The sequence below is a fragment of the Salvelinus fontinalis genome, chromosome 13 (genome assembly GCF_029448725.1).
Source record: "Salvelinus fontinalis isolate EN_2023a chromosome 13, ASM2944872v1, whole genome shotgun sequence".
In the NCBI taxonomy this organism is placed as follows: Eukaryota; Metazoa; Chordata; class Actinopteri; order Salmoniformes; family Salmonidae; genus Salvelinus; species Salvelinus fontinalis.
In genome coordinates, this window is record NC_074677.1 from 2,525,657 (window position 1) to 2,540,390 (window position 14,734).

At 46.6% G+C, this 14,734-nt stretch overlaps 1 protein-coding gene across 1 annotated transcript in view; it reads right to left on the reverse strand.

The window, feature by feature from the left end:
• LOC129867911 (large neutral amino acids transporter small subunit 4-like) overlaps positions 1–14,734 on the reverse strand; it is a gene marked incomplete in the record, with an annotated part of 86,320 nt that overhangs the window by 39,099 nt on the left and 32,487 nt on the right. Inside the window, 2 exon segments of the mRNA XM_055941391.1 lie at positions 11,161–11,237; positions 12,183–12,238. Coding sequence (XP_055797366.1) covers positions 11,161–11,237; positions 12,183–12,238 — 133 coding nt within the window.

The window sequence follows — 14,734 nt, forward strand, 5'->3', positions numbered from 1 at the left end:
GGCCCAATAATTTGTCAATTAATTCAGTGTTCAGTGTTCACAGACTGTTCTGTCTCTCTCTGTACGAGTGGCTGAGCAACAACAAGCACACCCTTACATAACACTGTGAGTGTGCGTGTGTGTGTGCGTGTTAACAGTAATCTACATAACTAAAGGAGCTCTCTTTAACCCTGACCTTGAACCCAGCTGTAACTCACCACTATTACCCAACTACTACCTCAGGCCTCACCTCAGAACCACAACTAAAAGAGTCTAATGATTAACCTGCCTGCTCTTAAAGACTGTACAATGGAAGGACAGAGAGAGGGGGAGAGGAGGGGAGGAGAGGAGAAAGGGAGGAGGGGATGTTTACTGTAATAGTGTCACCATGGCAACTATACTGGTAGTGTAACCATGGTAACTGTACTGGGTAGTGTGTGTCACCATGGTAAAGCGCTGGACTGCAGTTATTCACAAGAGAAGGATGGAAGGAGGGAGGGAACCAGAAGGATGAAGAGAGGTGTGAAGACTGATGTCCTGACTCTGCAGTGTTGGGGAAGCTACTCCCAAATATATAGTTTACCAATCGCTTCACACTGGAAGAAGTTATTTTACACTAAAGTCACCCTTAAGAAAAATACAGCTTACTGGACTAAAGTTACTTTGAAAAAGTAGTTCAGAATTTAGCTACACCGCTACATGGTAAAACCGTAGTGTGTAGTTCCAGTAGTTAGCTACACCGCTACATGGTAAAACCGTAGTGTGTAGTTCCAGTAGTTAGCTACACCGCTACATGGTAAAACAGTAGTGTGTAGTTCCAGTAGTTAGCTACACCGCTACATGGTAAAACCGTAGTGTGTAGTTCCAGTAGTTAGCTACACCGCTACATGGTAACACAGTAGTGTGTAGTTCCAGTAGTTAGCTACACCGCTACATGGTAAAACCGTAGTGTGTAGTTCCAGTAGTTAGCTACACCGCTACATGGTAAAACAGTAGTGTATAGTTCCAGTAGTTAGCTACACCGCTACATGGTAACACAGTAGTGTGTAGTTCCAGTAGTTAGCTAGACCGCTACATGGTAAAACAGTAGTGTGTAGTTCCAGTAGTTAGCTACACCGCTACATGGTAAAACAGTAGTGTGTAGTTCCAGTAGTTAGCTACACCGCTACATGGTAAAACAGTAGTGTGTAGTTCCAGTAGTTAGCTACACCGCTACATGGTATAACAGTAGTGTATAGTTCCAGTAGTTAGCTACACCGCTACATGGTAACACAGTAGTGTATAGTTCCAGTAATTAGCTACATGGTAAAACAGTAGTGTGTAGTTCCAGTAGTTAGCTACACCGCTACATGGTAAAACAGTAGTGTGTAGTTCCAGTAGTTAGCTACACCGCTACATGGTAACACAGTAGTGTGTAGATCCAGTAGTTAGCTACACCGCTACATGGTAAAACAGTAGTGTGTAGTTCCAGTAGTTAGCTACATGGTAAAACAGTAGTGTGTAGATCCAGTAGTTAGCTACACCGCTACATGGTAAAACAGTAGTGTGTAGTTCCAGTAGTTAGCTACACCGCTACATGGTAAAACAGTAGTTTGTAGTTCCAGTAGTTAGCTACACCGCTACATGGTAAAACAGTAGTGTATAGTTCCAGTAGTTAGCTACACCGCTACATGGTAAAACAGTAGTGTATAGTTCCAGTAGTTAGCTACACCGCTACATGGTAACACAGTAGTGTATAGTTCCAGTAATTAGCTACATGGTAAAACAGTAGTGTGTAGTTCCAGTAGTTAGCTACACCGCTACATGGTAATACAGTAGTGTATAGTTCCAGTAGTTAGCTACACCGCTACATGGTAAAACAGTAGTTTGTAGTTCCAGTAGTTAGCTACACCGCTACATGGTAAATCAGTAGTGTGTAGTTCCAGTAGTTAGCTACACCGCTACATGGTATAACAGTAGTGTGTAGTTCCAGTAGTTAGCTACACCGCTACATGGTATAACAGTAGTGTGTAGTTCCAGTAATTAGCTACATGGTAAAACAGTAGTGTGTAGTTCCAGTAGTTAGCTACACCGCTACATGGTAAAACAGTAGTGTGTAGTTCCAGTAGTTAGCTACACCGCTACATGGTAAAACCGTAGTGTGTAGTTCCAGTAGTTAGCTACACCGCTACATGGTAAAACAGTAGTGTGTAGTTCCAGTAGCTAGCTACACCGCTACATGGTAAAACAGTAGTGTATAGTTCCAGTAGCTAGCTACACCGCTACATGGTAAAACAGTAGTGTATAGTTCCAGTAGTTAGCTACACCGCTACATGGTATAACAGTAGTGTGTAGTTCCAGTAGTTAGCTACACCGCTACATGGTAAAACAGTAGTGTATAGTTCCAGTAGTTAGCTACACCGCTACATGGTATAACAGTAGTGTGTAGTTCCAGTAGTTAGCTACACCGCTACATGGTAAAACAGTAGTGTGTAGTTCCAGTAATTAGCTACATGGTATAACAGTAGTGTGTAGTTCCAGTAGTTAGCTACACCGCTACATGGTAAAACAGTAGTGTGTAGTTCCAGTAATTAGCTACATGGTATAACAGTAGTGTGTAGTTCCAGTAGTTAGCTAGACCGCTACATGGTAAAACAGTAGTGTGTAGTTCCAGTAGCTAGCTACACCGCTACATGGTAAAACAGTAGTGTGTAGTTCCAGTAGTTAGCTACACCGCTACATGGTAAAACAGTAGTGTGTAGTTCCAGTAGTTAGCTACACCGCTACATGGTATAACAGTAGTGTGTAGTTCCAGTAGTTAGCTACACCGCTACATGGTAACACAGTAGTGTGTAGATCCAGTAGTTAGCTACACCGCTACATGGTAAAACAGTAGTGTAGTTCCAGTAGTTAGCTACCCCCCCTCTGTCTTTCACCTCTCTAACTCTTTGTGCTTGTCTGTCCTTGAATTGTACAATGTTTCATTGTGGATCTACATTAAGGATTCAGATATATATATATATATATATATATATATATATATATATATATATGTGTGTGTGTGTGTGTGTGTGTGTGTGTGTGTGTGTGTGTGTGTGTGTGTGTGTGTGTGTGTGTGTGTGTGTGTGTGTGTGTGTGTGTGTGTGTGTGTGTGTGTGTGTGTGAGAGAGAGAGAGAGAGAGAGAGAGAGAGAGAGAGAGAGAGAGAGTTGGAGAGAAAGAGAGAGTTGGAGAGAGAGAGAGAGAGAGTTGGAGAGAGAGAGAGAGAGAGTTGGAGAGAGAGAGAGAGAGAGATTTGGAGAGAGAGAGAGAGAGAGTTGGAGAGAGAGAGAGAGAGTTGGAGAGAGAGAGAGAGAGTTGGAGAGAGAGAGAGTTGGAGAGAGAGAGAGAGTTGGAGAGAGAGAGAGAGAGAGAGACAGGGAGAGAGAGAGAGAGAGACAGGGAGAGAGAGAGAGAGAGAGAGACAGGGAGAGAGAGAGAGAGAGACAGGGAGAGAGAGAGAGTTGGAGAGAGAGAGAGAGTTGGAGAGAAAGAGAGAGTTGGAGAGAGAGAGACAGGGAGAGAGAGAGAGAGAGAGAGACAGGGAGAGAGAGAGAGAGAGACAGGGAGAGAGAGAGAGAGAGAGAGAGAGAGAGACAGGGAGAGAGAGAGAGAGAGACAGAGAGAGAGAGAGAGTTGGAGAGAGAGAGAGAGAGAGTTGGAGAGAGAGAGAGAGTTGGAGAGAGAGAGAGAGTTGGAGAGAAAGAGAGAGTTGGAGAGAGAGAGACAGGGAGAGAGAGAGAGAGAGAGAGAGAGAGAGAGAGAGAGAGAGAGAGAGAGACAGGGAGAGAGAGAGAGAGAGAGAGAGACAGGGAGAGAGACAGGGAGAGAGAGAGAGAGACAGGGAGAGAGAGAGAGAGAGACAGGGAGAGAGAGAGAGAGAGAGAGACAGAGAGAGAGAGAGAGAGAGAGAGAGAGAGAGAGAGAGAGAGAGGGAGAGAGAGAGAGAGAGAGAGAGAGATAGGGAGAGAGAGAGAGAGACAGGGAGAGAGAGAGACAGAGAGAGAGAGAGAGAGAGAGAGACAGGGAGAGATAGAGAGAGTTGGAGAGAGAGAGTTGGAGAGAGACTTCCACAAAGCTGTGAACGATCTTAGAGACAAGGCAAGAAGGGCATTCTATGCCATCAAAAGGAACATCAATTTCAACATACCAATTAGGATCTGGCTAAAAATACTTGAATCAGTCATAGAGCCCATTGCCCTTTATGGTTGTGAGGTCTGGGGTCCGCTCACCAACCAAGATTTTACAAAATGGGGCAAACACCAAATTGAGACTCTGCATGCAGAATTCTGCAAAAATATCCTCAGTGTACAACGCAAAACACCAAATAATGCTTGCAGAGCAGAATTAGGCCGATACCCACTAATTATCAAAATCCAGAAAAGAGACGTTAAATTCTACAACCACCTAAAAGGAAGCGATTCCCAAACCTTCCATAACAAAGCCATCACCTACAGAGAGATGAACCTGGAGAAGAGTCCCCTAAGCAAACTGGTCCTGGGGCTCTGTTCACAAACACAAACAGACCGCACAAAGCCCCAGGACAGCAGCACAATTAGACCCAACCAAATCATGAGAAAAGAAAAAGATAATTACTTGACACATTGGAAAGAATTAACAAAAAAACAGAGCAAACTAGAATGCTATTTGGCCCTAAACAGAGAGTACACAGTGGCAGAATACCTGACCACTGTGACTGACCCAAACTTAAGGAAAGCTTTGACTATGTACAGACTCAGTGAGCATAGCCTTGCTATTGAGAAAGGCCGCCGTAGGCAGACATGGCTCTCAAGAGAAGACAGGCTATGTGCACATTGCCCACAAAATGAGGTGGAAACCGAGCTGCACTTCCTAACCTCCTGCCCAATGTATGACCATATTAGAGACACATATTTCCCTCAGATTACACAGATCCACAAAGAATTTGAAAACAAATCCAATTTTGATAAACTCCCATTTCTACTGGGTGAAATACCACAGTGTTCCATCACAGCAGCAAGATGTGTGACCTGTTGCCACAAGAAAAGGGCAACCAGTGAAGAACAAACACCATTGTAAATACAACCCATATTTATGCTTATTTATTTTAACTTGTGTGCTTTAACCATTTGTACATTGTTACAACACTGTATATATATAATATGACATTTGTAATGTCTTTATTGTTTTGAAACTTCTGTATGTGTAATGTTTACTGTTAATTTGTATTGTTTATTTCACTTTTGTATAATATCTACCTCACTTGCTTTGGCAATGTTAACACATGTTTCACATGCCAATAAAGCCCCTTGGATTGAATTGAATTGAGAGAGAGAGAGTTGGAGAGAGTTGGAGAGAGAGAGAGAGAGAGAGAGAGAGACAGAGAGAGAGAGAGAGAGAGAGAGAGAGAGAGACAGAGAGACAGAGAGAGAGAGAGACAGAGAGAGAGACAGAGAGAGAGAGAGACAGAGAGAGAGAGAGAGAGAGAGAGAGAGAGAGAGAGAGAGAGAGAGAGAGAGAGTTGGAGCAAGTCTGTGTTGTTGTTGTTCAAAGCAAAATGGGGGGGAGAAGTACTGGAACAGTGATAATGACCTTTATCCCTTTCTATCTTTCTCTACTCCCTCTCTATCGTGACCACAGGACAGGAGACAGGGCGCCTGGCCAGAGAGAGAAGGAGGGAGAGAGGAAACAGGAGGGTTTGTGTGCTGACATTTTGATATGGTGTCTAGGTGATATGGGTTTGTGTGATGCAAAACAGAAAATCTATGAAAACAACTGAGGCCAAATGACACAATGTTCTTTACACAACGTGACAAACAATATGCAAAACACACACACGTCAATGAAACACACTTTCTGTTTTGGATCACAAGTGAATTTGGAGAAATCTGGACTGAACACACACACACAGACACACTGTTCCTCTCTCTCAGACAGAGACACTGTTCCTCTCTCAGACAGAGACACTGTTCCTCTCTCTCAGACAGACAGTGTTCCTCTCTCTCAGACAGACAGTGTTCCTCTCTCTCAGACAGAGACACTGTACCTCTCTCTCAGACAGAGACACTGTTCCTCTCTCTCAGACAGAGACACTGTACCTCTCTCTCAGACAGAGACACTGTTCCTCTCTCTCAGACAGAGACACTGTACCTCTCTCTCAGACTGAGACACTGTTCCTCTCTCTCAGACAGAGACACTGTTCCTCTCTCTCAGACAGAGACACTGTTCCTCTCTCTCAGACAGAGACACTGTTCCTCTCTCTCAGACAGAGACACTGTTCCTCTCTCTCAGACAGACACTGTTCCTCTCTCTCAGACAGAGACACTGTTCCTCTCTCTCAGACAGAGACACTGTACCTCTCTCTCAGACAGAGACACTGTTCCTCTCTCTCAGACAGAGACACTGTTCCTCTCTCTCAGACAGAGACACTGTTCCTCTCTCAGACAGAGACACTGTACCTCTCTCTCAGACAGAGACACTGTTCCTCTCTCTCAGACAGAGACACTGTTCCTCTCTCTCAGACAGAGACACTGTTTCTCTCTCTCAGACAGAGACACTGTTCCTCTCTCAGACAGAGACACTGTTCCTCTCTCTCAGACAGAGACACTGTTTCTCTCTCTCAGACAGAGACACTGTTCCTCTCTCAGACAGAGACACTGTTCCTCTCTCTCAGACAGAGACACTGTTCCTCTCTCTCAGACAGAGACACTGTTCCTCTCTCTCAGACAGAGACACTGTTCCTCTCAGACAGAGACACTGTTCCTCTCTCTCAGACAGAGACACTGTTCCTATCTCTCAGACTGAGACACTGTTCCTCTCTCTCAGACAGAGACACTGTTCCTCTCTCTCAGACAGAGACACTGTTCCTCTCTCTCAGACAGAGACACTGTTTCTCTCTCTCAGACAGAGACACTGTTTCTCTCTCTCAGACAGAGACACTGTTCCTCTCTATCAGACAGAGACACTGTTCCTCTCTCTCAGACAGAGACACTGTCCTCTCTCTCAGACAGAGACACTGTTCCTCTCAGACAGAGACACTGTTCCTCTCAGACAGAGACACTGTTCCTCTCAGACAGAGACACTGTCCTCTCTCTCAGACAGACAGTGTTCCTCTCTCTCAGACAGAGACACTGTCCTCTCTCTCAGACAGAGACACTGTCCTCTCTCTCAGACAGACACTGTTCCTCTCTCTCAGACAGAGACCCTGTTCCTCTCTCAGACAGAGACACTGTTCCTCTCTCTCAGACAGAGACACTGTTCCTCTCTCTCAGACAGACAGTGTTCCTCTCTCTCAGACAGAGACACTGTCCTCTCTCTCAGACAGACACTGTTCCTCTCTCTCAGACAGAGACCCTGTTCCTCTCTCAGACAGAGACACTGTTCCTCTCTCTCAGACAGAGACACTGTCCTCTCTCTCAGACAGAGACACTGTTCCTCTCAGACAGAGACACTGTTCCTCTCAGACAGAGACACTGTCCTCTCTCTCAGACAGAGACACTGTTCCTCTCAGACAGAGACCCTGTTCCTCTCTCAGACAGAGACACTGTTCCTCTCTCTCAGACAGACACTGTTCCTCTCTCTCAGACAGAGACACTGTTCCTCTCTCTCAGACAGAGACACTGTACCTCTCTCTCAGACAGAGACACTGTTCCTCTCTCTCAGACAGAGACACTGTTCCTCTCTCTCAGACAGAGACACTGTTCCTCTCTCAGACAGAGACACTGTACCTCTCTCTCAGACAGAGACACTGTTCCTCTCTCTCAGACAGAGACACTGTTTCTCTCTCTCAGACAGAGACACTGTTCCTCTCTCAGACAGAGACACTGTTCCTCTCTCAGACAGAGACACTGTACCTCTCTCTCAGACAGAGACACTGTTCCTCTCTCTCAGACAGAGACACTGTTCCTCTCTCTCAGACAGAGACACTGTTCCTCTCTCTCAGACAGAGACACTGTTTCTCTCTCTCAGACAGAGACACTGTTCCTCTCTCAGACAGAGACACTGTTCCTCTCTCTCAGACAGAGACACTGTTCCTCTCTCTCAGACAGAGACACTGTTCCTCTCTCTCAGACAGAGACACTGTTCCTCTCAGACAGAGACACTGTTCCTCTCTCTGACAGAGACACTGTTCCTATCTCTCAGACTGAGACACTGTTCCTCTCTCTCAGACAGAGACACTGTTCCTCTCTCTCAGACAGAGACACTGTTCCTTTCTCAGACAGAGACACTGTTCCTCTCTCTCAGACAGAGACACTGTTTCTCTCTCTCAGACAGAGACACTGTTTCTCTCTCTCAGACAGAGACACTGTTCCTCTCTATCAGACAGAGACACTGTTCCTCTCTCTCAGACAGAGACACTGTCCTCTCTCTCAGACAGAGACACTGTTCCTCTCAGACAGAGACACTGTTCCTCTCAGACAGAGACACTGTCCTCTCTCTCAGACAGACAGTGTTCCTCTCTCTCAGACAGAGACACTGTCCTCTCTCTCAGACAGAGACACTGTCCTCTCTCTCAGACAGACACTGTTCCTCTCTCTCAGACAGAGACCCTGTTCCTCTCTCAGACAGAGACACTGTTCCTCTCTCTCAGACAGAGACACTGTCCTCTCTCTCAGACAGAGACACTGTTCCTCTCTCTCAGACAGAGACACTGTTCCTCTCTCTCAGACAGACAGTGTTCCTCTCTCTCAGACAGAGACACTGTCCTCTCTCTCAGACAGAGACACTGTCCTCTCTCTCAGACAGACACTGTTCCTCTCTCTCAGACAGAGACCCTGTTCCTCTCTCAGACAGAGACACTGTTCCTCTCTCTCAGACAGAGACACTGTCCTCTCTCTCAGACAGAGACACTGTTCCTCTCAGACAGAGACACTGTTCCTCTCAGACAGAGACACTGTCCTCTCTCTCAGACAGACAGTGTTCCTCTCTCTCAGACAGAGACACTGTCCTCTCTCTCAGACAGAGACACTGTCCTCTCTCTCAGACAGAGACACTGTCCTCTCTCTCAGACAGACACTGTTCCTCTCTCTCAGACAGAGACCCTGTTCCTCTCTCAGACAGAGACACTGTACCTCTCTCTCAGACAGAGACACTGTTCCTCTCTCTCAGACAGAGACACTGTTCCTCTCTCTCAGACAGAGACACTGTTTCTCTCTCTCAGACAGAGACACTGTTCCTCTCTCTCAGACAGAGACACTGTTCCTCTCAGACAGAGACACTGTCCTCTCTCTCAGACAGACAGTGTTCCTCTCTCTCAGACAGAGACACTGTTCCTCTCTCTCAGACAGAGACACTGTTCCTCTCAGACAGAGACACTGTCCTCTCTCTCAGACAGAGACACTGTCCTCTCTCTCAGACAGAGACACTGTCCTCTCTCTCAGACAGACACTGTTCCTATCTCTCAGACAGAGACACTGTCCTCTCTCTCAGACAGACAGTGTTCCTCTCTCTCAGACAGAGACACTGTTCCTCTCTCTCAGACAGAGACACTGTCCTCTCTCTCAGACAGAGACACTGTCCTCTCTCTCAGACAGAGACACTGTCCTCTCTCTCAGACAGAGACACTGTCCTCTCTCTCAGACAGAGACACTGTCCTCTCTCTCAGACAGACACTGTTCCTATCTCTCAGACAGAGACACTGTTCCTCTCTCTCAGACAGAGACACTGTTCCTCTCTCTCAGACAGAGACAATGTTCCTCTCTCTCAGACAGAGACACTGTTCCTCTCTCTCAGACAGAGACACTGTTCCTCTCTCTCAGACAGAGACACTGTTCCTCTCTCTCAGACAGAGACACTGTCCTCTCTCTCAGACAGAGACACTGTTCCTCTCTCAGACAGAGACACTGTACCTCTCTCTCAGACAGAGACACTGTCCTCTCTCTCAGACAGAGACACTGTCCTCTCTCTCAGACAGACACTGTTCCTCTCTCTCAGACAGAGACACTGTTCCTCTCTCTCAGACAGAGACACTGTTTCTCTCTCTCAGACAGAGACACTGTTCCTCTCTCTCAGACAGAGACACTGTTCCTCTCTATCAGACAGAGACACTGTTCCTCTCTCTCAGACAGAGACACTGTTTCTCTCTCTCAGACAGAGACACTGTACCTCTCTATCAGACAGAGACACTGTTCCTCTCTCTCAGACAGAGACACTGTTTCTCTCTCTCAGACAGAGACACTGTACCTCTCTCTCAGACAGAGACACTGTTCCTCTCTCTCAGACAGAGACACTGTTCCTCTCTCAGACAGAGACACTGTTCCTCTCTCTCAGACAGACATTGTTCCTCTCTCAGACAGAGACACTGTTCCTCTCTCTCAGACAGAGACACTGTTCCTCTCTCTCAGACAGAGACACTGTCCCTCTCTCTCAGACAGAGACACTGTTCCTCTCAGACAGAGACACTGTCCTCTCTCTCAGACAGAGACACTGTTCCTCTCAGACAGAGACACTGTTCCTCTCAGACAGAGACACTGTTCCTCTCTCTCAGACAGAGACACTGTTCCTCTCTCTCAGACAGAGACACTGTTCCTCTCTCTCAGACTGAGACACTGTTCCTCTCTCTCAGACAGAGACACTGTTCCTCTCTCAGACAGAGACACTGTTCCTCTCTATCAGAGAGAGACACTGTTCCTCTCTCTCAGACTGAGACACTGTTCCTTTCTCAGACAGAGACACTGTTCCTTTCTCAGACAGAGACACTGTTCCTCTCTCTCAGACAGAGACACTGTTCCTCTCTCTCAGACAGAGACACTGTTCCTCTCTCTCAGACAGACACTGTTCCTCTCTCTCAGACAGAGACACTGTTCCTCTCTCAGACAGAGACACTGTACCTCTCTCTCAGACAGAGACACTGTACCTCTCTCTCAGACAGAGACACTGTACCTCTCTCTCAGACAGAGACACTGTTCCTCTCTCTCAGACAGAGACACTGTTCCTCTCTCTCAGACAGAGACACTGTTCCTCTCTCTCAGACAGAGACACTGTTCCTCTCTCTCAGACAGAGACACTGTCCTCTCTCTCAGACAGACACTGTTCCTCTCTCAGACAGAGACACTGTTCCTCTCTCTCAGACAGAGACACTGTTCCTCTCTCTCAGACAGAGACACTGTTCCTCTCTCTCAGACAGAGACACTGTTCCTCTCTCTCAGACAGAGACACTGTACCATACTCTCTCTCTCTCTCTTACCGTGAGGGATGTGAAGGTCATGCACATTCCTCCGAAGCCATTAAATGTCAGCGCGATGAAGATGAGGATTGACAGCTCTGTGGAGGAAGACGGAGACACCGTCAGACCCACAGAACAGTTAGCGAGATAAACTGTTCCAAATGTCCCGAACTGAATTTGGTAAAAGGGCTTTTATGTACTCTGAGCCATCGTCTTGGAACACCTTAGAAAATACTTTTAAACTGGAATTTGTCCCGATTGGTGTTTGGTGTTTTTAAATCACTGATGAAGGATTTTGAGGCTGATTCCCTGCCCTGTCAATGTTAGTGATAGTGACATGGTAGTTAGGTGACATGGTAGCTAGGTAATGTAGTATGTTATTTTGGTGATATGGTAGTTAGGTGACATGGTACTATATGCTAGGTAGTCTACTCACCATCAGGGTGGTATGCTAGGTAGTCTACTCACCATCAGGGTGGTATGCTAGGTAGTCTACTCACCATCAGGGTTGTATGCTAGGTAGTCTACTCGCCACCAGGGTTGTATGCTAGGTAGTCTACTCACCATCAGGGTTGTATGCTAGGTAGTCTACTCACCATCAGGGTGGTATGCTAGGTAGTCTACTCACCATCAGGGTGGTTTCTAGGTAGTCTACTCACCATCAGGGTGGTATGCTAGGTAGTCTACTCACCATCAGGGTGGTATGCTAGGTAGTCTACTCACCATCAGGGTTGTATGCTAGGTAGTCTACTCACCATCAGGGTGGTATGCTAGGTAGTCTACTCACCATCAGGGTTGTATGCTAGGTAGTCTACTCACCATCAGGGTTGTATGCTAGGTAGTCTACTCACCATCAGGGTGGTATGCTAGGTAGTCTACTCACCATCAGGGTGGTATGCTAGGTAGTCTACTCACCATCAGGGTGGTATGCTAGGTAGTCTACTCACCATCAGGGTTGTATGCTAGGTAGTCTACTCACCATCAGGGTTGTATGCTAGGTAGTCTACTCACCATCAGGGTGGTATGCTAGGTAGTCTACTCACCATCAGGGTTGTATGCTCCGTAGGCGATGAGAAGACAAGAGAAGGAGAAACAGGCACTGGAATACACACAAACAATACATCAATATCATATGGAGGATGCCTGGTCATTCTTTAAAAGTGCTTCCTCACCATCTTAAATAAGCATGCCCCACTCAAAACATGTAGAACTAAGAACAGATATAGCCCTTGGTTCACCCCAGACTTGACTGCCCTCGACCAGCACAAAAACATCCTGTGGCGTTCTGCATGGAATAGCCCCCGTGATATGCAACTTTTCAGGGAAGTTAGGAACCAATATACACAGGCAGTTAGGAAAGCTAAGGCTAGCTTTTCAACAGAAATTTGCATCCTGTAGCACAAACTCCAAAAGGATCTGGGACACTAAAGTCCATGGAGAATAAGAGCACCTCCCAGCTGCCCACTGCACTGAGGCTAGGAAACACTGTCACCACCGATAAATCCACTATAATTGAGAATTTCAATAAGCATTTTTCTACGGCTGGCCATGCTTTCCACCTGGCTACCCCTACCCCGGTCAACAGCCCTGCACCCCCCACAGCAACTTGCCCAAGCCTCCCCTATTTCTCCTTCACCCAAATCCAGATAGCTGATGTTCTGAAAGAGATGCAAAATCTGGACCCCTACAAATCAGCCGGGCTAGACAATCTGGACCTTCTCTTTCTAAAATTATCAGCCGAAATTGTTGCAACCCCTATTACTAGCCTGTTCAACCTCTCTTTCGTATCGTCTGAGATTCCCAAAGACTGGCAACCTGCTGCGGTCATCCCCCTCTTCAAAGGGGGAGACACTCTAGAACCAAACTGTTACAGACCTATATATATCTTACCCTGCCTTTCTAAGGTCTTCAAAAGCCAAGTTAACAAACAGATCACCGACCATTTTGAATCCCACCGTACCTTCTCCGCTATGCAATCTGGTGTCTGAGCTGGGCATGGGTCCACCTCAGCCACGCTCAAGGTCCTAAAAGATATCATAACCACCATCGATAAGAGACAATACTGTGCAGCCGTCTTCATCGACCTGGCCAAAGCGTCGACTCATTCTTATCGGCAGACTCAACAGCCTTGGTTTCGCTAATGACTGCCTCGCCTGATTCACCAACTACTTCTCAGACAGAGTTCAGTGTGTCAAATCGGAGGGCCTGTTGTCCGGACCTCTGGCAGTCTCTGTGGGGGTGCCACAGGGTTCAATTCTCGGGCCGATTCTCTGTATACATCAATGATGTCGCTCTTGCTGCTGGTAGTTCTCTGATACACCTCTACGCAGACGACACCATTCTGTATACTTCTGGCCCTTCTTTGGACACTGTGTTAATTAACCTCCAAATGAGCTTCAATGCCATACAACTCTCCTTCCGTGGCCTCCAACCGCTCTTAAATACAAGTAAAACTAAATGCATGCTCTTCAACCGATCGCTGCCCGCACCTGCCCGCCCATCCAGCATCACTACTCTGGACGGCTCTGACTTAGAATATGTGAACAACTACAAATACCTAGGTGTCTGGTTAGACTGTAAACTCTCCTTCCAGACTCACATTAAGCATCTCCAATACAGAATTACATCTGGAATCGGCTTCCTATTTCGCAACAAAGCCTCCTTCACTCACGCTGCCAAACATACCCTCGTAAAACTGACTATCCTACCGATCCTTGACTTCGGCGATGTCATTTATAAAATAGCCTCCAACACTCTACTCAGCAAATTGGATGCAGTCTATCACAGTGCCATCCATTTTGTCACCAAAGCCCCAAATACTACCCACCACTGCGAGCTGTATGCTCTCGTTGGCTGGCCCTCGCTACATATTCATCGCCAAACCCACTGGCTCCAGGTCATCTATAAGTCTTTTCTAGGTAAAGCACCACCTTATCTCAGCTCACTGGTCACCATAGCAGCACCCACCCGTAGCACACGCTCCAGCAGGTATATGTCATTGGTCACCCCGGAAGCCAATTCCTGCCTTGGCCGCCTTTCCTTCCAGTTCTCTGCTGCCAATGTCTGGAATGAACTGCAAAAACCTCTGAAGCTGGAGACTCATATCTGCCTCACTAACTTTAAGCACCAGCTGTCAGAGCAGCTCACAGATCACTGCCCATCTGTACACAGCCCATCTGTAAATAGCCCATCCAACTACCTCATCTCCATACTGTTATTTAGAACAAGATTCTCTGGTCTGATAAAACCAAGATTCAACTCTTTGGCCTGAATGCTATGCGCCAAGTCTGGAGGAAACCTGGCACCATTCCTACGGTGAAGCATGATGGTGGCAGCGACATGCTGTGGGGATGTTTTTCCACCGGCAGGGACTGGGAGACTAGTCAGGATCGAGGCAAAGATGAACCGAGCAAAGTACAGATTGATCGTTGATGAAAATCTACATGTATACATGTATAGCATGGCTAAGGACTGTTCTTAGACACGACGCAACACCCCCGAAGAGCCTTACTGCTGTTATAAACTGGTTACCAACGTAATTAGAGCAGTAAAAACTCACACTTGTTTAACCATTTAAACCAGTTAAACCAGTTTA